The following is a 27,595-nucleotide window of genomic DNA, read 5'->3' on the forward strand; positions in this document are numbered from 1 at the left end:
TATAACAAAGCTCTTTTTTCAGTCTATAACAAGGAGTGGTGTCAATTAGCCAGAGAAACCAAGACTATATTGTATGTATTCATGAAGCAGGAGGCCCTCATTAAATATGTATTGTTAGTCACCACCTGCTATTTGTTTCTTGTGATTCATTCTTTAATGTGGTTATGTGTTTTTTCCCCATCATTATTCTTTTCTGAAGTACATTATTCAGTGCTTTGAACCATATGGGCTGAAATGCATTCAGATTTCTGGTCTAGCCATCCCCAGGGAAAAGACTTCTAATGCACCATCTTTATGATCAACTGGAAAAGCTGGCTGATGTTTTTTCATCCTGATTTGGTGGCCCTTGCATAATAACTAGAGCACTAAATGTGTGACCCTAGCCAAGAGCAAGCAAGATGATCAAGCTACGTTTCTGAGTAGGTAGCAACTGCCTTATGGATAAAAAGAGCCTCCCCCAAGTTCCTTACAAGGACTGAATTTAGGCTTTATTCTTTGGGGTAGAGACCACATCTTTCCTAATCTTCTGTGAAGCACCTACACTAACAATAATAATAGGACCGTGGCTACTAAACATGCATAAGGGGCTTGATCGTCATCTTGCATCAGCTTTACGCTGGTGAAACTCCACTGATTTCAGTGGAGTTTTCCTGATTCCAACCAATACAAGTGCCACCTCTGATCTCTTAAATATTAAAAAAAAAAAAAAAAACCCAGTTCAGATAACATACGTGTAGAGCTGTACTCTCAAAAGGGTGAGTGTGCGTGTATATATCTATAAACCCTTTTGTTTTATTGAGGAAAAGGGAGAGGTGGCAAAATATCCTGATCTTGACTTGGTTTCAAATCCTATCTTACATCACAAGTGGACAAACTTAATTTCCTCCTGCTCCCTATTATGCAAATCATAAAACTGCCACACAATTGGATGAAATGGGCAGTCTGCCCTAGTGAGGCCTGGGATTTGAAATACCAGGAACGCTGCAGCTCAGGGCAGAGTTGTATTGGCAGAGCTGTTTGAAAAAGCTTGCACAGCTCCTCCCTGCATTAGTTTTGGGTAAGATTAAAATGGCTGTTCCCTCTGTTTCATGGTATCTTATTCAATCGTAATTCACAATGAATTGTTAATCTGATGATCTGGAACACTAGGAATACATTCTTACCTTCTGCGTCATTTGTACGTGTATATATGTTAATGCTAGAGATCGGCATGAGTCATCAAGTTTGGATCAAGGCACAAGCTTCCTCATTATTTGTGGGTATTGGGGATTCCTGTCTAATACTTTATGTAGCCCCATTCGTTAGAGGATTTCAGTATGCTCTACAAACATTCCTATGCACCCCGTAAGATAAGTGGCTATTATCATTATCAGGTGCAGAAACTGAGCACTTAGATCAAAAATTTCAAACTTTAAATTCTAACCTTTAGCATCCTTATTTAGACATGTCAATACATGGCTGGACTTTTCAGAGGCACTGAACTTATGCGGCTTCCTTGAGTTCAAAGAGAGTGGTAGGACTTTTGCATATGTGAAAATCAGCCTACTTCTGTGAAGGTACCTTGTCATCCAGATCTACATTCAGATCCCTACATAGAAGCGGTCTGATTTTTTTCAGACATATGGAGTATCTACTACTACCTTTGGAGTTAATGGGAGCAGTGTGTGCTCAGTTCTGAAAAATCAGGTCACTTATTAGGCATCTATAGTTAAGTGCCTAAACTTTAAGCATGCAATTTTGAAAATGTCAGCCCTCATACCTAACACACTTTAATTGTAGATTTTAAGAGTGCAAGACATATTTGTTTCCCTGCAGCACTTGCTTTGGTAAGCAACTGAGAGCTAATTCCCACCGCTCTCCAGTTTCAGATCAGCTATTCACCAGAGTCAACTAATTCACGGTATTCTCAGCAAAGAACAGGTTTGACAAAGTAACCTGACACCTTAGTATAAATATATTTAAACAATGATTCAGGGAAGTTTTAATAAGTGATGTGAAAAGCTGTTTGTAAACCAGAACAAAACTTTCCTCTCCCCTAACTCCACCAATTACCCTCAACTCTTTGAAGCTCATAATAAACACACTGTTGCTCTAGTTACACACGTGCTTTGTGTGCCACAAGAATGAAAGATGACACAGTCCCCTTACTGATTAAGTATTAACTGAACTACTTGCTCGGGCTGTGCTTTTCTGACTTGATTTCAAAGCCCTCTAAACTTAGTTGCAGTAGGAGAGACAAACTCTTGCCATTAGCTACAGTATTGACTCAACACGGTATAGGAGAGGCAAGCCCCCCCTCCCCCAGCCATTCCAGGCCCCAGGGCAGCACAGTCAATGGATGCTCTTCCCGGAACAGCTGGGGCTTCCACGTGCCTGCCCAGCTGCGTTTGCCGCCAGCACCACCTCGCATACACCTAGGAGTCCTGCGTCCTGCCACTGCTGCGACCGTGTTAGCAGCTGGGAGTCCTGGGCCCTTTTAAATTGCCCAGGCCCCCAGGCAATTGCCCCTCCCCCTCCCCCCAGCAGGCCTGAGGAGAGGGTGTTAGGTACGGAACCATTATAGCCTTTGCATCAACTGTTAGCAATTATGACAGAAATTTAAACTGGATTGTAATCAAGATATTTGTGAATATTACACTAGTATTTATTTTAAGCTTTTTAAAGAGATTTGAACCCAAATGCTCCAACTCCAGTGCCTAAAGGTAAGCCCTTATGTCTATATTTAGGCTCCTAAATAAGTGACCTGCATTTCAAAGGCACTGAGGATCTGCAGTTCCCATTGAAGTTGTTGGTTGCTTAGCACTCCTGAAGATCAGGTCACTTGTTTAGGCACCTAAATATGGATTTTACGGTTTAACTTTAGGCACCAAGTTTAGTAAATGTTGGCCTTATTTCCCTACAGCCTTTGCTACTTGTAAATCAGCATTTAAAACCCTCCTAGAGTGAGAGCATGGGAGGCACTATTATCCCTTCAGCGTTCTGAGGCTTGATTCTTTCCTTGCCTGAAGCATTCTTTCTGGGGATTTAACATTTAGTCCCCTTTCATATCCTCCCTCCCTCAGCTTCTAGCTAGCTGGGAGGTCAGCCCCATCGCAGCAGCATTCCTATTGTTTCATGATCTGGCCAAGAGAGAGTACAGATAATTTGATATACATCTTCTTGTGTTTCTTCCTTCGTTCCAAGCCTGACTGTGTTACTTTCACAGTAATCCTGATCTCCAGCAGCACAGGTAAAGGGTGTGGTGGGAGAAACACATGGCTGCTTTTGGACATTGCCTTAAAGCATCGTAGTCTTGCCAACCGCCAGCCCCTCTGCGAATGTTAACACGCTAGGAAATGTCATTCTGAGTGTCGCTCTCTCCCAGCTGTTAAATCCAAAGAAACCACGGATCAAGAAGTATAACTGAGAAATGAAATTAGTAACACAGGGGGCTTTCTGTAGCACCTGTGATAACTCCCAGCCTCTCTGTTTTCCTGACTTGTAGCAAGAATAACACCGTCCTTCTGGTTGACTGTCTCCTCAGTCCATAACAGCCTATGGGCTACTTTTGAGGAAAATGCTGTATTGCCAATCCCACGTATTCAAAAATAATAAGCCAGACCCCCCCCAAATCATGAGATTTTAAATAATAATGCATGTACGGTTCTTTTTATTTGCCTTCCAGTTTTTGAACCTGTAGAGCAGTGGTGGTCAACCTGAGGTCAGCAGGCTGCATGCAGCCCATCAGGGTAATCTGATTGCGGGCTGTGAGACATTTTGGTGACGTTGACCGTATGCAGGCACAGCCCCCCGCAGGTCCCAGTGGTTTGCCATTCCTGGACAATGGGAGCTGCGGGGGGCCGTGCCTGTGGATGGTCACCAAAGTGTCTCATGGCCTGCAATCAGATTACCCTGATGGGCTGCGGGTTGCCCACCACTGCTGTAGAGGGTCACATTTTTCAAGTTTTTTCTCTTGAACCACGAGAGCTAGAACCTTTCTTTCTGTCTCTGTCTCATGAAAGTAGAGGTTTGTCACATAATTACCTGACTCCAGGAGCTGGGGCTTTACCAAATATCACAAGACTCAAAATTACAATGGTGAGAGCTAGCAATACTGAAAATATAATGCTTGGAAGCCTTAACACTGGAATAGCAGGGGTATTAGGTCCTTAATCTTTGGTGAATGTTAATAAATTACATAGTGACACAGTTTACCTTTGTCTCTGTGACAGCTGTTGGAAGAAAGGAGTCCTAGAATGCAGCTGCACCCTCTAAATTTTTCTTGGGGTTTAATGGATATTCCCAGGATATTATACGTATTAAGCATGTCAGGACTATAGCAGGTATTAGAGAAGGCAAGTCAAAAAGGGGAGAGGAAATCCCTTTAAAAATGTGTGTCAATTATTTAATGGCTTTCCACCCTAGATCCACAAGGATGACACTTAAATAATAACTCTAGCTAAGTCATGCTCTAGTTCTGCTTTAAAAGAAAACCCTTAACTCAGGGACTCCAGGGAGAGCCTGTGGGGGGGAGGGGAGGAAAAGGAGAGGTTAAAGCTCTGTTGAGTTAATTAATGTTAACAGTTGCTAGTTATCTGTAAGATCCACAGTAGATTACACAGATTGTATTAAGCAGGGCTAATCAGTAGTTTCAGATCTTTAAAGGGACACTGCTAAAGTTGGCAAATCTGAAACAGTGTTCCTTAAAACTTTATGGACACTGTGTGTGTACGTGTACACACATGGGTGGGTTACAGTCAATAAATCAGCCTTTCCTAACAGCTACCACACAGAGACATCTTGGATACGCATTATTTTATAGTCTAAGTATAAGCAAAAATTGGGGCAGCTGTTAAAATCATATTTCCTAATGACTGTATTTGTGTTTAAAGAAACTGTTCTGCAATTTTTACAACAATAGTAATACCTTTCTGTATTTAAAATAGGAGATAATATTACAGTACCACAATCACCATGGGGTGGCAAATTGTTTATTTTTAATGGCATAATTTATGGGATGTCTGTGAAATAGAATATGCAAAGCTCACATGGTGACATTCAGGTTTTATCATAAGAGTGAGATGGGTGCATTGTTCACGAGTGGCAAAACCACAGGTGAATTATGCAGCTCATCCCAAACAATGCCACACCACAGCAAAATATGTTCTGTACATGCCACGTATGTTAAAAACATCTGAGAGTTTGAGAGTTTTTCAATAGCATTTGGGCTATTTATTTTTATTTAATCCCTGAGCCTGTGAAGCCAGGTGCCTTAATAACTATGTTGCTAAAGACTGTAGAGTTTATTTTATTTTGTGCATAAAAATGGGACATTAAGTGTTGTGTGTTCCACTGAAATGCTGGTAATCTGTCCCTCCCATCAATATTATAACTATATATTATAACCATGTGATTTCAGACATTAAAGTTACCAAATACATTTATATGTATAGAAGATTTGTCAATGCTCCAAGAATGAATCTTGCCCATCCTGGGCCTCAAGCAGGTGTAGTAATTGAAAGGGAAATCCACATTTAGAGGAGGAGGAGGAAATATTTCGCTGGTAAGTTAATATGGGGAAAAAGATAGCTCAGGCATGTTAGAATAGGTGCTAGGAAAATTAATTAATAGACAAAGGGAAGATTAAGGTTAGAGGTGCTTGATAAAGTACAGAACTATGATATAAGTTCACTTATCACATAGCCATATGTAACAGATATGTAGTGTGTGTTTGTATAAATATATGTTGCCCATCACCTTTCTTGAAAAATTCTCAGCTCCACAAACTTACTCGTTTGCCAGGCCCGCTGATGGAGTGGGGACGGGACAAATGGGGCAATTGCCCAGGGGCCCGGGGACCTCCAGTCACCACCGCTGCCAGCAGCGCCGCAGTGCTAGAGGCAGGCTTCCTACCCACCCTCACTCCACACCGCGCCTGGAAGCATCCGGCATGTCCCTGCGGCCCCTGGAGAGGGGGGGTTTGTGTGCTGCCCCCGCCCCGGGCACCGACTCTGCAGCTCCCATTGGCTGGGAACTGCAGCCAATGGGAGCTGTGGGGGCAGTGCCTGCAGGCAGTGGTGCGCGAAGACCCCCTAGGTCCCCTACCTAGGAGCTGCTGCCAGAGGGGTGTGCTGGTCACTTTCAGGAGCCCCCTGAGGTAAGCGCCGACCCTTGGGCCCCTCCTGGACCCCAACCCCCTGCCCCAGCCTAGAGACCGCATCCAAACTCCCTCCCAGAGCCTGCACCCCACACCCCCTGCCCCAGCCTGTTGAAAGTGAGCAAGAGTGGGGGAGAGTGAGCGATGGAGGGGCAGGGCAGGAGCATGGTCTCAAGGAAGGGGTGGGGCAGAGGGTGGGGCCAGGGCCTTTGGGTTTGCGTGATTAAACAGTTGGCAACCCAACCAGGTGGGCACGTGGAAGCCCTGGCTGTGCCAGAAGAGCGCGCCCAGCAGTGCAGCTGGCAGCTCATTGGGCACCAGCAGCGCCGGCGCAGCATTGCCCAAGTGTCAGGCGGGCACGGGGGGGGCCCATTGACTCTTCTGCCCTGGAGCCCAGAATTCCTGTCAGCGGGCCTGTTGTTTACTCTGTGCTTATTTGCTCTGAGTGATACTAGGGCTAAATGGAAAATAGTCTTTCCCAGTGATGGTTTGTTATGTGTAAGGTGTTTTGGCACTACTGGTATTGGGTGCACTGGAAATACTTCCATGGAAAGTGGTTCTTGAAGAGTGCTGCATGAGAGCTAATGATAATTATTTATTAAGTGATACAAATTCCAACTTATTTGCTCACCAGCACATTTCAGGGTGCTGCTGAGTTCCCCTTCAGCCACACACATGCATGTTACAAACAGCAGGGAATAATTGCTAACACATGGGGCTGAGTTGAAAGATAATGTAACTCTATTAAACCCAGTGCAGTGCCTCCTGTTCACATCAAGTCAGAATTAGACTTCGGCTTTCAGTATCTGCAACGACTTGTTTTTACTATTGCAATACAAAATTTCTAACCCTTGCAAAAGCTACTAGTCTGGTGTCAGGTTATACTCAGACAGTAAATCTGAACTGTAAGCTGCTGATGATTTAGCTTCTTGCCCCTCCCCTTAGTAAACCAGGTGGAGATGGACAGGATGCAGTGCCATTAACAATGAGGCAAAAGGCACCATTTCCATTGGGAAGTATTAGCTTTGTCACCATTGCATAAACAAAGCTTCCAGAGTATGTCCCTGCTCCTTCCACATTTTTCTTGGCCAGTTCCTGCATTCTTCATGTGCAGCACCCCTTAAGGAGCTTAAAGGGTTAAAGTAATGCAAGGCTGTGTCCTTCCTCTGCTCTCCAACAACCCTCTATCTTCCATTGGGACTTTGATGTAGTCACAGAACAAGTCAGTCTGTTCCATTAAGAGAGCAGTTGCTTTTTCTGACTAATAAAAGCTGCTTCCGTTGTCTATCTTGCTCTTGATTTTTTTTTTAAGCTTGGCTAGTTTTGTTGTGCTTTATGTATATCATATAATAAGCTAGGGCAGAGAATGAAAGAAGAGAGGGTAAAAGCAGAGATCTCCATGCAGGGGCGGAAGCTGAGGCACTTCTCTGGTGCCCTGGTTTCCTTCTGACTCTGCTTGCATTTAGTAGCTGCTGGGTGCTATTCACTGTGGAAACGCTGTCTCTTTTTGTCATGGTAACTTCAAGCTGACAGTTAACAAAGTGAACAGATGTCAGTGAAAGGTCTCATTGGAATGGAAGGGGGGAGGCTTCTCTTTCAAGTGCCTTGATGGCAGCAAGTTGCAAAAAAACAGAGATTTTGTTCTGCTGGTGATATGATACAGTCGTCTCTGGGCCACACATGACTCTGCTTTGAAGAAACAAATCTTCTTGTTTTGCAATCTACTTGATTAGAAGCTGAGTGTCAGTTGCAAATAAATGCCTGTCTTCATCTTCACATGGGATTGCTCTGCTATGGAGAACTGCTCCCTCCTCCAAAGGATGCATAGTGGCCAAGCCATCAGAAAGTATTTAGCAAACTAAGGCCATGTCTACACTAGGAGCCGTTTCCCGAAATAGCTGTATCAGTGTGCTATATCAGCAGTGCTGTGCGGATGCAACTTAAACTGGAAAAACCGCTTTTCCCGGCATGCTTATTCCAGCCCTCCTTGAGCAAAACAAGCTATACCAGTAAAGTGCAAAACAGAATCTACACTAGGGGCTTCTGCCAGCTCCGCTTTGTCAGTCAGAGATCACAACTCGTCACACCCCATCCTGACAAACATAGTTATCCTGGCAGAAGTCTATAGTGTAGATAGGATGACCAGATGTCCTGATTTTATATGGACAGTCTTGATATTTGGGGCTTTTTCTTGTATAGGTTCCTATTACCCCCCCCCCCCCACCTCCTGTCCCAATTTTTCACTTGCTGTCTGGTCACCCTAAGTGTAGATGTGACCTAAGGGGAAAAATCCAAAATGTGCAGCGGGGGGGTGGTGGGGGAAGGTTTTGAGGGTGTGGAACCTTTTTCAGAAGTTTAGCTCCCTTTTGTGCCCCACCCCCTTTTTTGTTAGGGCTACTGAATAGTTTCTGTCACTTGATAGAGTATTAAAATTGCAGCATGGCCTGGAGATCAGACTGGCATTGGTGTGAGGAGTTCTAGGATCTTTTCTCAGCTCTGTCGCAGGCTTCCTGTGTAACCTTGGGAAAATAACTTACTGCTTTTGTGCTTCATCTTCTCCAGCTGTACAAAGTCCTTGGAATTCTGTGCAAATTACCAGCCTGTGACGATCCACTCCCCTACTAGCTTTTGCCAAGGTGAGGGACGGAGAGCACTCCTGTAGAGCAGTGCTTAGAGGAATCACATGATCTTTGCCTCAAGATTCCTCATCGGCCACCTCAAGAAAAAAAATTATGTGCACACAGTTGTGGAATAGGATGACCTGCTTGTGGATGATTTTGAAGGTTTCCAAAAACTGATAAACTAGATAGGCCCTGACTCTGGCAGTAGATCCTGGCAGTAATACTGTATGTAACTAATTAAAACCACAAAGGGACACGCTAATCAACAGGCCCCAAAGTTAATCTACATTTTAAAAACAAGACTGCATTTTGTCAGGTCATCATTCCCCTATTAAAACTTACCAACAGCCTTCCTGTGTTAGATGAAAGCCAAACAGAACCAAGTGAAATCTTCCCTTCAAATACCTATTTTAAAGATTTTACACCATTTAATAAATACACAGAAGCAGCAGTTCCCCTGTCATTGAAAGCCTAGAGAAATGGTGCTGAGTTGCTTCAGAGAAGCCTGGAAGCAAACTAATCTCATCTGTTTGGGTATCTTTTTTACACAGCCATAGCAATTAGCAGTAAAAACGTTTCATTTGCTCCCACCCCCAATTCACTCCCTGCATATCCTGCCACCTAACTGCTCCCTTTGTCTCCTTCTGGCCCTCTTGGTTTCACACCTTCTTTCAGGTTGGCTCTCTGAGCTCCGATCAGCTTCTGAATTCTCACGCACAAAGTTACTCTTCTTTCTTCCTTCCAGCCTCTTTAAAACTTTTCTTCTACAAATCCTACACTGATCTCTGTACCTTCTCATGGCTACACTGTTGTCCCATATGTAGTATTGTCTAAGTAAAAAGATAAGGTCCTCTCCACTTGGACTTTGTCTCTCTGCGCATATGTGTAATGGTAGGTTCATTTTGCAATAATATATTTATAAAATAGGCTGCATGAACACAAAAAGTTTTATACTCTATCGCAAACTGATGCCAGTTTTAAGCTCTACATGTATTTCAGAAATTAAGCATGTTTAAATTTATTTTTAACAGTTTCTATTTATTTTTGGGGAGAGGAAAGTAAGATGATTACCAATAGATTTTTATTCCTTTTTATAGTTGTGATGGATAATATTGGTTTATTTCTGTTTTTATCTATTTAAATTTTAACAGTTATGGGGAAGGAAGGCAGACTAATGACGACAGATGTTGAGATTAAAAAAGTTAAAGCCCCTGCACCGGTTCTGCTAATGCCGACATTGCAACATGTTTTATTTATATTAAGGTGGGAATCTAATAAGCTCTTAAGCAGCATTTTTCTTTCTTTGCCTATCTGTAGATTTTAATTATTATCAATAGCAATATGCTCTCATCAGTTTTTGTGTATACAGTGAAATCAATGTTTACCAACAATTACCAATAAAAATCGAATCCTTCCAAACCTACCAATATAGACCAGGAGTACTTGTGGCACCTTAAAGACTAACAAATTTATTTTAGCATGAGCTTTCATGAGCTACAGCTCACTTCTTTGGATGTTAGTCCTTAAGGTGCCACAAGTACTCCTGTTCTTTTTACGGATGCAGACTAACACGGCTGCTACTCTGAAACCTGTCAATATAGACCAGTTGCTCACTTATTTCTAGAGCCCTGCAAATCTGCGGATATCCGCGGACCATGTTTGCAGATCATGGCTTGGATGAGGATACAAATTTTGTATCTCTGCAGGGCTCAACTTATTTCTCTGGTATTCGTAGACAGCCCTCACAACCGTTTTAATCCAGGAGCTGATGGTTTTACCATTGGCAGAATTTATTGCAGATCTCCACCTTACATTAACCATAGGTTGGATCACTACATACCTTATTACTGATCTGAAGAACTCTGAATTATACTTTAGACATCACTTTGAAACCACTTACTTATCTGATTTATTCCATACGTACAGTACATCAGTAGTAACTGTCCTATGTCCATATATCTACTGCTGCTTAGTTTGCAAGTACCTGCTTATAATGTTTTGCATTTCCCTAATGCCATCCAGCCAAAGATCGCAAAGCAATTTACAAACATTAATGAATTCTCATGATTCTTGTATGGTAAATGAGTGTTAGCCTGGTAAACTGAGGCCAGTAAATGATGCCTCTTTATAAAACGTTAACAACTTAGCAGCTGTATATCCAAGCAACCCTGAAGTCATTTTATGTACTTAAGACCACACTTCACATTGAGAAATGCGTACTCCATGAGTAGCCCCATTGAAATCAGTAGGGCTACTTGCTGAGTAAGATACTACTCATTATGAGGAAGAGTGGCAGGCTATAGCCCCTAGTCTCTTTTGGGGCTTAACTGGCAGACTTTCAATCTGAAACTGACTCAGGGAAGGATACACTGATTACCACACTTGCAATGACCGGTCTGTGTGCTCCTGGCTGAGTTTTGTACATTCTGTTTGGAGTCATTCGTGAAGCCTGATTCAGACAGCTCTTCTGAACTTGATGATGTCTGCTAAGATTTTCATTTCTTACTGAAACATTAGTCGTGACAGGCCAGTCATTTCTAAAATCCCCCAAGGACCATCAGTGCCCCCATCTCCAACATCCGGCTATGTTCCTGTTTTTGTCTTGCTTGCTCTCAGTTTAACGTTTCAGGAGTTCAATCTTCTTTGAAAGCTGAAGTTGACATCTCAGGGCTTGGCTACACTTGAGAGTTGCAGCGCTGGGAGTTTACAGCGCTGGTCATCCAGCTGTGTAGGAACAGCGCTGGTGTGTGGCCACACTCACAGCTACCAGCACTGGTGTGTGGCCGTATTTGCAGCGCTGTTGGGAATGATGCATTGTGGGCAGCTATCCCAGCGTTCAAGTGGCAGCAACGTGCTTTTCAAAAGAGGGGGGGTGGGGTGGGTTGTAGTGTGACAGGGAGCGGGGGAGAGAGAGAGAGAGTGGATTTTTGGAGCCAACACTGTGAGTTAGCTTCCTGCCTTGCAAAATCAGAAAATGTTCCTGACCCCTTACTCTTAACTCTTAATTGCAAACAGCCTGCATCCAACGGACTCCCTTTCTCCCCTCTGCCCCTGCTGTTGCTCTGTCAAGCAAACACTCACTCCCTGCCTGCCTCATTCACAGGGGTTATCTCATTTGATTGTTCACACTCAGGTACAGATCGATCACAGCAAACAGGAGCTGTGTTTGTTTTTTAGATAAGCAGCTCTGGGAGCACGGAGCTCCGAGTTCACAACAAAACAAAGAGAGGCTGCATAACAAAACAAAGAGAGTAATTTAGTTAAAAGCATTCTGGGATATCTCCTAATACCCTGGAGGCCAATAAAAGCACTGGTGTGTGTCCACACTTGATGAGCAGCGCTGGTGATCCCCAAGCAGCTCGCTACACCCCAACCAGACTAGGTGTTCAGCCAGTGCTGCAGCCAGGGAGTTGCAGCACTGGATGTGCCTTGCAGGTGTGGACAGTTACTAAGTTGCAGCGCTGGAAAGCCTCCACCAGCGCTGCAACTCTCAAGTGTAGCCAAGCCCTCAGTGTCTCTCTGGAGAAACTTGGAAATGGCTCCAGCCTGTGGCTGGCTTTGCTTCCTCCTGGTATTAGCCCTTGTATCAGCAGCTTGTGTTACAATATTTTCCCCAGTGCATGTGGTTCTTTTCAAAGCACAGCAAGAATGAAATACAGTAGCTGGGTCAGAGTTTGCTAAAGGGGCTGTGTTTTGAAGGGGGGCACTTTACACCTTTGGATATAGCTGTTTTACTTTGTCTCATATTCTTTGTTCTAATTCTTTCCTACCTGTCAGATCTGTGTACTTCCCCACTCTCTAGTACAGTTTGTACAACATCCTCCTCTTCAGACCTTACCTAATGGCTATCGCCCGTATGGTCTAAAAGGACAGGATGGATTCCTCTTTGAAGCCCATGAATGATACTCTTAACTTGGCACAGTAATAATTGGTGAGCAGCATGAGACATTCCCTCTTCCTCACACCATCCAGGGGCTGAACCTTCTGCTTCCACAGCAATCCCAGGCCTGGTGAGCATGAAACAAGACTCAAATCCAGATGTTTCATTTGCAGTGCAGAGCTCTAACACTAGGCCATTAGACCAGCCCCACCACTCAATACATGGTTGTCTCTTAGGCTGATCATTTTGGCGTGTCTTTATGACCTTTAAGATGCCATCTTACAAATTGATCACTTCATGTTATCAAATCCAGTGGCAGAATTTAACATCAAATGGTGTTCTATGCCAAGAGGTGTCTGTTAGTAGCAATGGCTTCTCTCTGAACAGAGTTAGAAAACTATCACCTATTTAAGATCTATAATAAAAGCAGTTTTTGCAAGCACTTATCGGGGTGAGTGGTTTTTTGATGAGGAAGTAAAATGTTATTGTTACATTTGTCATTAACACTCGTCTCATTAACAGGCAGCCTGATAGAATTTGTTGCTGGGCTGGTAAATGTTCATGGCAATTTTGCAAGGCTGCTGTAAGTAGGTAGCAAATTTCAACCTAAAAATTTAAATATACTTAATGATTCAGTGTTAGAATTTGATGTATAATGTCAAGGCATGCACGTGCACACACACACTGCTCAAACTGTGAATGATTTTTGTTTAAATGGGTATTTACTGCTGAGTTATACTGAATTTTAAACCGCTTTAATTTTATTTCTTTTCAGCATGTGTTGGGTTAAATCATTATGGGCCCTTGAGACCACCACAGATTAACTGGATGTATGTTGAACAGATGGATTGCATTTTAGCTGGTTACATCTGTAATTTTAAGTGACAGCCCTTTAACACAACACAGTTTGTTATTCCCTGCTACTGCAAAAACCACCCCTGGACAATTTGGAGGCGGAATTAAATAAAAGTCTAGAGTAATTTGTCTGGATACTGTTATAAGCATGTGAAGTCACTTGCACGGGCTTTGAAGGGAGTTGAGGATAAATCAATAAGCTTTTTATTTTCAACGAGTGGTTAAATTAGTAAAATGTGCTGCTGGCAATAAAACCTGGAGGACACAGACCTCGACATTTGGATTTTCCCTTTCAGGGTCAAATCAATAGTGCCACTAGGACCCAATTGCAGTGCTGCATATTGTATGGAAATAAGTGATTGACATTTCTGAGTCAGGGAGGCGAGGGAATAAAGTTTGTATCATACTGAATTACTATGTAGAAGTAATCTTAAAATGTGCACCCTATATTTTGTGAATCCTTGTTTTACACTGTTCAGCATGGCAGTTTTTGTATTTTGTTTGATAAAATAGCTTTTTCTGTGCTTATTACTTTGTGGTATGTAAATCTCAGGGAGTCGCTTTTTACATGGAATGAATTCAAACTTTAAGGAATGGAACAAACATCTTAAAATGCAATACATTGTGCCATATTTTAATAATATTTCAATAGCCACTTATATATGCCAAGAAGTGCATCTTAATCAGAACTTCTGTTACATGACTTGCACATTATGAAATCATTGATCAGACCCCCCTGCCTTCCTTCATGCCCTCTTCAAGCCCCACTTCTGCTGCAGTTTCCATAAGACATCATCCTGTCAGTGGTGGTTTCGTCGTGTGCCTGACAGGAATAGCCAATGTATTTATTTTAAAAATAATAATAGTAAATTTGGTACCTTCAGGAATAATCTAGTTATGCAGTATCTCTCTTTATAACCAGAGGATCTTATTTTCATTTTTTACCTCCTCTGTCCTCCAGGGTTGCCAAGTGTCCAGTTTTCGATCGGAACATGCGGTTGAAAAGGGAGCTTGGCAGCTCCAGTCAGCATCACTGAGTGGGCCATAAAAAGTCCGGTTGGTGCAGGACTGGCAGGCTCCCTACCCGGCTCCATGTGGCTCCCTGGAAGTGGTGAGATGTCCCTTGGCTCCTAGGCGGAGGGATGGTCGGGGGGCTCCACAGGCTGCCCCCACCCCAAGTGCCAGCTCCGCAGCTCCCATTGGCTGGGAACTGTGGCCAATGGAAGTTGTGGGGGTGGCACCTGCAGGTGCATGCAGCAGCCAGAGCCTCCTGGTCTCCCCTTTTGCCAAGGGACATGTCATGTCGCTACTTCCAGGAGACACCTTAGTGAGATAAACGCTGCCTGGAGCCCAGACCCCCTCCCACGCCCCAACCTCCTCCCCCAGCCCTGAGACCCCTCCCACACCCAAACTCCTTCCTGGACCCCACACCCTAAACCCCCTCCCACGCCCCAACCTCCTCCCCCAGCCCTGAGCCTCCTCCCGCACCCAAACTCCTTCCTGGACCCCACACCCTAAACCCCCTCCCACGCCCCAACCTCCTCCCCCAGCCCTGAGACCCCTCCCATACCCAAACTCCTTCCTGGACCCCACACCCTAAACCCCCTCCCACGCCCCAACCTCCTCCCCCAGCCCTGAGCCTCCTCCCGCACCCAAACTCCCTCCTGGTCCCCACACCGTAAATCCCCTCCCACACTCTGAACCCCTCAGCCCCAGCCCTGAGCCTCCTCCCGCACCCCAAACCCCTCATCCCCAGCCCCACCCAAAGTCCACACTCCCAGTCAGAGCCATCCCCCTTCCCGCACCCCAACCCCCGTCCTAGCCTGGAACCCCCTCCCACACCCCAACCCCCTGCCCAAGCACGGGGAAAATGAGTGAGGGAGGGTGGGGGAGAGTGAGTGACAGAGAGGGGGGGATGGAGTGAGCAAGGGGTGGGGGCCTCGGAGAAGGGGTGGGGCAGGGGCTGGGCCTTGGGTCAGTGGCGGGACAAGGGTATTTGTGCGATTAGAAAGTTGGCAACCCTACTGTCTCCCTTGCCTCCTATTTGTCACATTTTCTTGTTGCACTTGGTCTGTAGATGATAAGCTAACCAGGGCAAAGGTTATTTTGTAATGTGTTAGTACAGCATGTAGCATGTTAGGATCCGCTTGTGACTGAGACCTCTGTGCTCCTGTAATACACATAACAATCATAACACTGATCATTAGTGATGGTATCTGACCAGTAATGTGTCATTGGATTGGTGGAAGATGGCTTTATGGAGGTTCTCTTTTTATAGTGCCAGTTGTCTATAGAATAACCCTCTGTATGCTGCCATGACCCTATTAAACTTTTTAATAGAACATTGCTCATGCTGCACCTATGTTGGGTTTATTTTTCTCTCCTTTGGCTGCTACTGCAGTTACCTGCATCCCACATACGCTTTGTATAGTTACGATGAGATATGATTCCTTCACTTTGCCCTCCTGCTGAAATTCCAGCCTATGATTGTCTGGGCTGATTATTCTCAATGGATGAAGCCACAGCTATTTTATTGGCTTTTAGTTTCCACTTGATGGGGTTTTGGAATTGAGCTTTCTAGTTGCTGGTTTTCAAAAATCGCCCTTGAAACACTTCTAATCCTATTGTCCATCAAATAACAAATAAAATTGTTGCAGAAGTAAGCAAAGTTCTTAATCAAATAGTTTGTCATGTATATAATGCGTTATCTGGGGAACAAGTACCTCCTAGTTGTACAAGAACTGTGTTCAGGTATGTGCAAATTGTAAGTTGTATATGTAGAGATTTTTGATAGATCTGTTTGTATTTAATTGCACTGAAATTTCCCAGCAACAACTTGTTTTATCTTGTCTAACCTTTAAAGGGGCACTGTCACATTGGTTTACAACATTGTATATTTAATGTATTTACTCGTGTAACTAGTAACCCCCAGGCTCATTAAAACTGAAATATTTTTAAAAATCTAATTTACTTGTCAGTTTTTAACCTTTATCCCAGTTGGGGCACTGAACATCAAATTTCCTTCCTGGTTTTTGTTTCTGCAGTCTGCAAGCAACAGGTTATGTTACTGCTTTAAAAATAACTGTTTTCACTGATGTATAAAAACAAAATTGAAAACATTTAAATTTATCTTAGATTTAATATAATTAAATTAGTTTTGAAGAAAAGCCTATTTTTCTGTATGTTCTCTAGCAAATTAGAAATTGCTCTGAACCAAAAATACCTTGAATCCAATCACCTCTTTGACTTGGGGTCTATCTCTCTAGTCAGTGCAGTTTTCATTCCATGTGTACCCCCGGATTCTGTGAGAGCCAGGTATAATGAGTGAAGCCATCAGTTGCTATCATGATCCAGAACTGCCAACACTTACTGTTGTGGGAGCTGAGCTTCAAATGGTATAAATTGTCAGATGTCTACTGACATCATTGAAGCTCTGACAATTTATACCAGCTGAGGAGCTGCCCCAGGGTGTAGTGCTTACTACAGTGAGTCCCACTCCAGATAATATTTCCAGAATCAGGCTCATAGTTGTATTTTTATGGTATACATATTAAGGTCATATGTATAGGGGGTGAAACTATGACCATAATGTATCATTAAGAACTCAAAGAAACTCATGACAAGCCTTAATATTTCTGTTAGCCCCATCCACTCTATGGGGCCTGAGTTTATGTTGAAATTTAAACTAGCCGCTCTGGGTCAGTAGTGATGTCTTTGTGGTGAAGATAAAGCAGGTGATGATATTTCTCATGGTAATTATGAGTAAATAGGAAAGAGCCATTTGGCTTTCAATCATCTGGGCAATTAGCATTTTCTAGTTAAATAGTATTCTTAAGTGGACTTACCTGGCTTGGGCATTGAATTATAATGGCCAAGAGACTGCAAATTTTAGATAATTTATTTAGTGCCTACATGTGTTTTTAGGATTCAGGGGAAGGTTAATTTAAATCTACAGGAAAAGCTAATGGTGAATGTACATTAACACTGTACTGTGATGTAGAGAGAAGTTTCTGTGTAAATCATATAGTAGCCTTTGAAAAACATGTAAATGGACGGTACAGCTGGGCTGAGGAGGTAGTGTTTGGATCCTGATTAGGCCAGGATTCTGGTTTGAGGCTGAATCAGGGCTGAGGTTCAGTTTAGGGTTTGAATTTCCATGTCACCTAAATCTTTCAGGCTGTTCTTGTGAGATTTCAGCTGCCCCATAGCCTTAAAATGAGCCTCTTAAGGTTTTAGATCCTACTTGCAACAGAAGTCTTCTTTCCCACCCCCAATCCAGAAGCACATCTTTGGGGTTCTGGGGTTGGCCCATCTCTGGTTAAGTGGCCATTTTGAGTTCTGTTTCCCAGACCAGACAAGCAGAAAACCCCAAAGCCCAACTTTGGAACTGGTAAACAGAAAAACAGTCCTTCTCAGGTCTTTATTTCAGTTCACTTAAAAGACAAAAATTCATCCACAGTTTGATTGGTTCAGACACTCATCAGAGGGGTATGCTATTATAAAGCAAAGGATTATACAAGCAAACAAAATAAAGTTGTTTTTATTTCCCCAAGAGAGACTCATTGGCACAACCTGCATCCTTCCAGGTCTCTCTCAGCTGTGGAAAGGCCGGTTTTACATACTTCCTAGCATGCTTTGTTTAGAGCGGGGGTCACAAAGTCATGGGCTTTGTTATAAACTTCAGAGCTGCTTCCCTGAAACCACTTGCTCCTCACTCTGGAGTTACTATGGCTGCTACGAGAAACTACCTTTTCCAGCAACCTTGCTTTCCTAATACAGAGAGATGCCACTTAGGAACCAGTCTGAATCAGCTTTCTACCTCACTGCAGAGGGGACAGAAGTCTAGCCTGACCTCCAACCCTGAGCTCCGTGGAGCCATCGGTGCACAAGCTGTTAGAAACTGCAGACTGATTGAGCCGTTTCTCGCACTGCTGATTCACAGGTATTTTTAAGAGCCTAACCTGGAATAGGGTTGTGCTGCCCAAGAATGTTCCCTTCTAAACTTCAGAGGATCTATCTAACTAACCTGTTGCTGAATAAAATATTAACATATGACCATGCAGACTAAGAATGGGAAATGCTTTTACATCCCACCTGCCTAAAAAGACAGACAAGCAAATATCCTGAGAGTAATATTGGGTTAGTAAAAAAGAAAACTAGAGTTTTCAGCAACTCCTCAGGAATAAATTAGAGCACTTATCAGCCAAAGAGAATGAAGTAAAGGGGGATCTCATGACTCAGACTCCTAGTACTGCCATGTTGCCGGCTCTTGCGAGTCTTGTGCTATTTTCTGTTTATCTTAAATACCCAGTTGCTGCAATCAAAGAACTGCGGGAGAATCTCAACTTTCATTTTTTAAAAGTGAGTTTTTCATTCTAGTTGTTGCAGAGAAGAGCTTAAAACATGATGTGAAAGCACACTGAAGGCTCAGAAACCAGAAGGCAAATAACAAGAAGCCAACAAAATTTATTATTTTAGGAACATCTCATGATTCTTAATCCACTCTTATGATTTGTGGGTGCTTTACCAATTAATAGAAATAGACCCAAGCTGCAGTTTGGATATGAAGCTAAACATCCTTAAAGTTTGGGGTGTTTCACTGCGGGGAATAGGGCTTGGTTCTGCTAGCTATAAGACAGCCTTGTTCTTTGCAGTTCAATATGGCACCTGCCAATAACATAAAAGGGTCCTAGATTTCAGAAAATACATCCAGCCTTCTGATATTCTGATCTTGGGAGAGGCTGGTTTCCGATATCACCTCGTTTGCACTGAAAACTGAGTAATGAGCTGTTTGAATCGGATCCCATAAGTGTGGCTTCCTGTATCAAAATTATTTTTTTCATGGAAATTTCATTACGAAGTAACATGGAAAACCGTAATCTCCGTGAAATGATTTATGACTTGCAGTTAATGGCCACTTGGTTTGTTAATGGCCTCAGGTGTAAAGCTGACAGCATTACCATTAATTGTTCTAATAGCTTATAGTTAAGGGAGATTGGTACCATATGTTGTTGCTCTTACCTTTATTGTTTTAATCAAGAGTTAGTTTGGCTGTTAAAATCATTATCTGGATCTCTCCTAGGAGAAAGGAGGATTTATTGTATACCAGCCCTTCCTGATGCGCTGAAGAACGCCAACCTTTCTGGACAGTGTAGTTTCTTTATTCTGCTGTTCTTTTTAGTGCCTCTCCTCTCACATTGGCTACCATACACAGTGTAATGTCTTGGAGGGAGGGGAGGTGGAGGAGACTTGCAGTTTCTTTCAGACTCCTCTGTTTCAAAATCCATATCCAGCCCCAAGCATTTAACAAGTATTACAACCTCCTTGTTGTCTAAGGCTTTGTCTACACTTGCGGTGACATGTACACGCGGCACTGGAAAGCAGGCTGCGTCCACACTGAGATGTGTAGCTACATGTGGAGGTGAATGGTTCTGATAGTGGGTAGGCAGCAGGACATTACCCTGCTAAAAACAGCAGTGTAGACGTAGGAGACACTGCTTGGGCGCGTAGAGAACTGTGTAGGGAATATACCCTAAAGTTCTAGCTTGTCTGTACTCACCTAAGCAGTGCATCACCATCACTGCTATGCATATCCATGCTACGGCAATGTCTGTGCACTACACGCTGCCATAATTGTAGACGTAGCCTAATACAAGTGCTTACTACACCTTTAGAAATAAGTTGCACTGTATTTACCATTTGCTTATTGTCAACTAAGTTCCAGTTGTAGGGCCAGATTTCGCTTTCATGTTCTCCTGTTCATTTACTCATGTTGTAATACAGTTGGGCTTGTAACACTGAAAATAGAATTTGGCCCATAGAATCTTTTTAATACTGATGATTCACAAGCCGTAAAGAACACAGCTCCATTGTTGGAGCCCAGGTTGAATTTGAAGGGCTTTCATTGGGGAGGGGAGGTCTGTCTTGTAGTTGATTTGCAAATCACTGGGACAGTAAACATTCCAGCTCATTTTTAGAGTCACATGTGAGTGCGCTCAAAGCTCAAAATTGCTCCATATTTATAAATCCTGATGTCTTCAAAACCCTCAGCTAATAGAAATGTTTGTAATTTTTACAATTGCAATACAAAACAGCTGCCTTTAAACAAACATTTTCCTTCGGTGTATGCAGCTCAAATAATGCAGCATTGAGGATCTGAAAATAAAACTGGCTGGATGGATTTTCGTTGTCCAAGCTGAGAGGAAATGCCAAAACTAAACAAATAAAAGAAATATTGATGCACATGCAGGATGTTAAGAATTCTGTGATCTTGTTTGCGGGAGGCAGTGTGGCCTAATGGATAAAGTATTGGACTGGGACTCTGGTTCTATTCCCAGCTCTGTAATTGGCCAGTTGTGTGACTCGGGTAAATCATTTCACTTCCGTGCCTCAGTTTCCCCATCTGTAAAAGATGGATAATGATACCAACCTCCTCAGATCTACTGATGAAAAGCTCCATATAAGAGCCTTACTATTTACTATATAAGAGTATTGCTATTATTAATATCTAAGATGATTCTAATAGAACAGGTAAAGATACTGTTCTTTAGGTCAGAGAGAAGTAGGTACAATCTCTTGCATAAGATGGAATCTTTTAATCTGAATTAGAAAATCGTGGTTTGATGTGATGTTCACAGTTTGGGCCCATTTCTTATATTAGTAACAATTAAACAAAGATTCTTGCATGCCACCTTACAGAGAATAAACTCACATCACTAGAAGGGAAGCTAGTCATTTAAATACTGGGTGAGGTAATCAAATAATAATTTGCAGAAGGAGCGTGTGGGAATGTTAACTACATAAAGTTTAGCCCCAGTGCCTTTTGTCTCTGTTAGCTAAATAGCAAGAGATCTGATGATTAGACAAAGACAACAAGAATTCTTTATGCATTCCTGCCTCAGTGCCGCTCCATGTGCTGGATGATTGAAAAAAATTTTTTCCTTTGCCAAGGAACTCAGTAGTAAGAGACAAGTTCATTAACTGAATTGTCAGAATTTGCATCTGCCAAAGGAGACAATGCATTGTGGAACTGATTAGCAGAGTATCATATTCCGGCCATGTGCTGTGAAATCTAATGTGTTTTGCACCTGTTGGCAACAAGTGGAAACAAACTTTTGTTTAGCATGTCTTGAAAATACGTGTACTGTACAGCATTTGGATAATGACTCAACAAACAGTCAGTCCAAGTCACAAATCTTGATGCAATGTAGTGTTTGGTTAAATTCTTGTTTCCTAACATCACCAAAGGTATCAGCTGTGGTATTAACACATTTCTTCTTTATGCAAACTAACCATTGCTTTAAACATGTGTTGTTTCTTTAAATTGAGAACAGAGAAAAGATGAAACATATTGCACCCAAAATGGTTTTAAAAATCCCTTCCAATTCCTCCCTAGACACTGCTAGATCAGTGAATGATTTCCTTACCCATTCGGATTCAGTTTTCCTTTTGTGATGGTTCTCAAAGTGCAGAAATAACAATCCAGTAGTTTAAGGGGGGAGTGTGTTTGGATGAATTGGTGACACTTTCTAGAAGTGTAAGTGTGTGTGTGTGTGTGTGGAGAGAGAGAGAGAGAGAGAGAGACACACACACACTGTGTGCTTTATTTATAGTCTTTGCTATGGCTCTGGATCCCATAATATCTGAGACACTAATGAATTTATCTTCACAGCATCCTCTGAGGTAGGATGGGAAATGGAGACAGGCAGGTTAAGGCACTTACCAAAGGTTAGGGGGAGATGGGTAGAGAATCTGGATCTCCTGAATCCCAGTCCAGTGCATGAAACACAAGACCATCTTTTTATTCGGGGGAGGGGAAAGAGAGAGAAATAATGGTGTCGTCCCAAATGAGTGCTAGTTACCTTCATGCCAGGTTGCAAAATATTCATGAATCACATGGTTCTGTAATTTATCTCATGAATGTCATCTCTGTGGTGTACTTACCATGCTCCTTTGACCACTGCACCTGCCCTCTGGCTGCCGATCCATCTCCTCAGGACCCATTCTGGCACTTCAAGGCCCTGCTCAGCTTCAAATAGCTGACAGTTTTTGAAAAATGGAACCTGCCAAAGTAACGTGACCTCCTGTTCTCTATCTATTGTGGGGATTTCCCCACAGACCTCAAAATTAAAATGACACTTGCCCAAGACCTATGATGGGAAAACTTAGTATTTAGGCGGGGTGTCAGCTCTCCTGTACCTAAAGAATCTCAGCTTTTCTGTCCAATTTCTCACAGCAGTGCAGGAGATCACATTAATAGCTTTCTTTCCTCCTCCCCTCCCCCCAATCCATCCTTAAAATGTCCAGACCCATGAAATAATTTGATGAATTATTTGAATTAACCAGGCATACCAGAGTGGCTTACATCGTTTTGGTCAACATGCTGCAGCTGTAAATCCAGAAGAACGGCAGCAACTATGGGTTGAGCGCTATACGAACAAAGGTCTTGTCAGGAGGAAAGGTGTGATTGATGGCTATGCCCAGGCATCACTTTGCATTCATTTTTATTAGTATCGTGAGACCCGTAAGTCCTACATTAACCATCATTATAAGAGACCATTGGTGTATCTCAGTTGTAGAGTCTGTAGCCATCTTCAAAGAGTGATTTATGTCTCATGTGAGACTTCACCTTGTGACCTCCTTAACTGCCAGCATGCCGAAGCCTTGCGGATCAATAGGGCTGTGTATTTTGCATGATTCAATTGATTTGGATTCTTGACTGACTCTTGTTTACAATTTTCTATTTCATTTAGGAGGTCCTCCAGCAGCTGATCGTAATGCATTTACCAAACGTTTTAATGATTGGCAAAGATCCTCTTTCCGGTGAGTAATTTGGGTAGTTTTTTCCTTCGAGTTGTACACAACTTTGTTAGTTCCATAATTTTTTTTCTTTTGATATTGTACATGCAGTTTCCCACACTAGGACTAATCTGGGGGATGGGGAGAAGAGAGAAAAAGCTAATTCTTTCTATCTCAGGTACTTATGTGGCCCCTATTACCATAGTATATGAGTGCCTCGCAATTTTTTGTGTGTGTATTTATCCAGACATTACCCTGTGAGATGAAGAAGGCTTATTATTTCTATTTCATAGATGGGAACTGAGGCACAGAGAGACCCTGTGTTATCTTGGGAAAGTCACTTGAAGTCTGTGGCAGAGCACAGAATTGACCCTGTCTCTTGAGTCCTGTACTAGCACTCTAGCCACTGGCTCATCCTTCTTCTTGTGGAAGATTGGCTCTGGACCCACTCCCCATGTGCTCCCATAGCTGGTAGAAGAGAAGCGAGGGTTTTCTTGGAAGCTACCTTCCTTGGGTCTCTGCTCCAGTACAGCCTGTGATGTAGGCTGACATGGGAATGTCTCTTGTCCTGCTGTGTTCCTGTCCTCTGCTCCTGCAGCACTCAGCTCAGTTGTGAGAGCACACATGGATGTGGCCCCATAAAGCCAGCTGTGGATGCTTGCACCAAGAGCAGTGCTGTCTGAGTAGCCATTTGCTAAGTGGTGGCATGTGCTGTGATGAAGGGACTGCCACCAAGAAAGTGGGGGAAGAGGCAAAAATACACAAGACAACATGGAGAAAGGGAGAAAATGAAAAGGAGGAGTATAGGGGAACAAGGAAAGGAGAGAATAGATGGGGGTGGGGGAATGGGACAACAGATGGTTAGCAATCATGCCAGGCATTTTGCTAAGGGACACCAGGGCGGACACCCTGCCCTGCCACTCCATCACACGGAGAATACCACCAAAAATAAGTTGGGAACCACTGAGCTAATGTTTGACTTTCCCAGTTCACTGCTGGGGTTTAGCCAGAATATTGAAAATGATTGTTCCCAGCCCTGCATGTCTCTAAAATTATGGGTTTGTTGTTAGGTTTTGACTTTATGCCAAATGCCTATTTCCTTCCCTCCTTGCAAAAGCCAAGGAAGAAATACCAGTTTTACCATAGAAGGAAAATTGGATAGCCAGTGTTGATTGAGAACGATGTGGTGTAACAAACATCTCACCAGAATAGTAAGCCTCAGCATGAGGTTTCTTTTTGCTGTGCTTAGCAGCAGTGTTGGGGTGTTTTGTTTTATTTTTAGTCAGAAAATAAATCTATCCTCCAGTCCATGGACCCACTACAGTTTGTACTCCTGGCACCTTTGCAGTTACGATTGCCATTTGCTCAGCATGCCCACAAAAAGGAGTGTAAGGTCTGCAAGCCCAGCTCCCCCACCCCCCTTACAGGCTATCTGAATGGCCAGTCCCAGTACAACGGGGAGAACAGGCATGGGAGTGTGCCATGTGCACAGAGAACAGGTGAGGGCAGAGCCTTGACTCCATACATCCAATGCACCAGGCAGCAGAGTTGTCCAGGAGCAAAGGGGGAGTTAATCTGCTGCTGGCCAAGAGTAGGCACGAATTACTTCTTCCTTCCCTTCAAAGGTGAGTTGTGAGCCAGAGGGTTGTTCTTGGTCTGTCCCTGGGGCAGCTTAGCTACACAACACCCCTCGCCCAGGGCAGATTATGAAGTTGCTGTCTCCCTTTAATATATTGCCAGTGTAGTCTGTGTGTTACATACTACATAACCCCCCTCAAGTACTTCTGTTCTCTGGGCCACTGTTCTTCTGGAAGTAGATGTAGCTGTGTTGCTTTCTACCTTCAGAGGTCACTAGTCCTCACCCTTCTCCCCTCTCCTCCTGTCTCGTAACATCCCTCCCAGAGCAACTTTGAGATCCATCTTAGGAAAAGGCTGGCTGGCCTGTCTTCCTGGCCTGATGTGAGCATCAATTGACAAAAAGCTACTACGGTAGGTTTTCAAATCCCTTCAAAGTGGAAGCTGCATTCAAAACATCCTAGAATGCGAACCTGATGGATATCTGCATTTAGATACCACTTAATATTAAACAGTCCTGCCACTGTGTTTGGTGAGGAGATCATTGCTATGGGAGTCCGGTTGGTGTAGAACTCTCTTCCCCCACCTGAAATCAGTCTCGGTCCTTCTTTCCCCACTTTTAACAAGCACTTGAAATCTTTCTTGTAGAAAAGTCTTGCTTTAGAATGGCCACTGTTGGCCCATATTCATTACTTTCCAAACTTCTGTTACAACCACTCACTTGCTTAATCCCTTTGAAGTTTTTTAGAAGGTGGATTTCAATTAATTGTTACGCAAGTACAGGGACACTACAAGTATTATTGCTAATATTATACAGGAGTGTACACTGCAGTAGAGGCTTGATAATGCAGAAGTGGAACAACTTGAATGCTGAAAACAATGGGATTGGTGGGAAAATTTGAAGTTATTATTTAATATTTATATTATCATAGCACCTAGGAGCCCTAGTCGTGGACCTGGACCCCACTGTGGTAGGTGCTGTACAAAAACAGAACAAAAACACTGACCTTTAAATGTAAGACAAGAGGTAACAAATGGATACAGACAGGTATTCAAGGGGAGTACAAGGAAACAATGGTTTCAGCACACCAGTGGCCTAGCTGTTGTCAAGGTTTTTTGTAGGCATCACAGCAAAGGAGTGTTTTGGAGAGGAATTTGAAGGTGGATTATGAGGTAGTTTTGCAGCTGTTTACAGGGAACTTTTCTCAACCGTGAGTGGCAGCTTGGGAGAAAGCATGAAGGTGCTTGTTTGAAAATTTAACGAGTGGCCGATGGAGGCTCATATCATGGGCCAGTCAGAAGTGGCAGTCAACACTTTGGTAGTGAATGAGAGATGATAGGTAGGGTGGGGCTAGGCCTTTGACAGTGGAGACAATAGGTATGTTTGATACAAGAAAGAGGGAGCCAGTGAAGGGATGCAAAGAGAAGGGTAGCATGGTCAAAGTGACATGGTACAAGAATGATCTTTGCAGCAGCATTCTGAATGGATATGAGCGAGGCAAGATTGCATTTGCCAAGGTCCAGAGAGTAGGCTGTTGCAGTAATCAAGATGTAATATGATGAGGGACAAGCGCTTCAGCAGTGTGGAATGATAGGAAGGACCGTATCTTAGAGGTGTCGTGCAGAAAGAATTTCAAAGATTTAGACATAGACTAGAGAGAGGTCTGATTTGGAGGAAAGTGAAACAAGGAGAGAATCAGTAACCATATAGGTGGAAGAAAATGGGGAGAGAGAGAGACGCAAGGAAGAGAGGGCTGAGAGCAGATAAGAAATCAACCACACTGCTGCACTGGAAATCATAGAAGTGATAGGACAGAGTGACAGGTAATAGTTGGAAAGGGGGAACTCCGCAAGAGAGAGATTAGAGAGAGAGAGAGCAGAGCTTGATGAAGACCAAGCTGAGTCCTTTTCATGAGTGGAAGAGTTGAACCAAGGCTCCATGTGCGATAAAGAAGTGAGGATGAGGGAACGTGAAGCTAAGGGGTCAGAGGAGTCACCAACATAGAAGAAGTAGTTACTGAGGATGAGTGTGGGAGACTTTCAGGAGAAGAAGAGAGAGACGAGTTGAAATCAGAGAGGAAGGCTGATGTTTGGGGGAGTTGGGTGGATGGTAAACAGCATCAACATGGAAGGGGAGAGGAGAGAAGAGTCAGCTTCAGTGCTGTTCAAAAGAGGAGATAGAGTGGGAAGGGGGAGAAGGGAGGAGTTGGAAGTGACAGGAATGAAAGAGGAGAAGCCCAACACCCCCAGCAGGGCCTGATCCAGGGCAGGGAGTGTGAAAGAAGGAGAGGCCTCCATAAGAGAGTACAACTGCTAAGGCTATGTCAGATGAAGGAATCCTGGTCTCTGTGAGAACCAAGAGCTGGAGGGAGCAAGATGTGAAGAGGTCATGGATGGATGTGATTATTTATAGAGATGGAATGGGTATTCCAGAGACAGCAAGAGGAAAGAGGAGGATGGGTGTGAGGTTAAGAATGATGGCGTAAGAGGGTGGGGATGGGTGTGGGAGACGGAGAGGAGAGAGATGGAGGGAGGGCCCAGGCTGGGGCAAATGTCACTAGAGGTGAGGAGGAGGAGGCAGAAGAGGGTGTAGATGTGGGATCTGGGTTTGTACTGATGGGAGCAGGGGGAAATCAGGAGTTAACTAACATGGGTAAAGGGTCTGTATGCTTTCCTGGAAAAGGGAGAGGTTGAGACAGCCATATTAGTTGGGGAAATAAATCAGATCCC

The 27,595-nt window shown here is 43.4% G+C and overlaps 1 protein-coding gene across 1 annotated transcript in view; it reads left to right on the plus strand.

Annotated features, from left to right (window-relative positions):
- CCDC88C (coiled-coil domain containing 88C) overlaps positions 1-27,595 on the plus strand; it is a 133,228-nt gene that overhangs the window by 38,630 nt on the left and 67,003 nt on the right. Inside the window, exon 4 of the mRNA XM_045013229.1 lies at positions 23,245-23,314. Coding sequence (XP_044869164.1) covers positions 23,245-23,314 — 70 coding nt within the window. The remainder of the gene's footprint in view (positions 1-23,244; positions 23,315-27,595) is intronic.

The sequence above is a fragment of the Mauremys mutica genome, chromosome 4, assembly GCF_020497125.1.
Source record: "Mauremys mutica isolate MM-2020 ecotype Southern chromosome 4, ASM2049712v1, whole genome shotgun sequence".
NCBI lineage: Eukaryota > Metazoa > Chordata > Testudines > Geoemydidae > Mauremys > Mauremys mutica.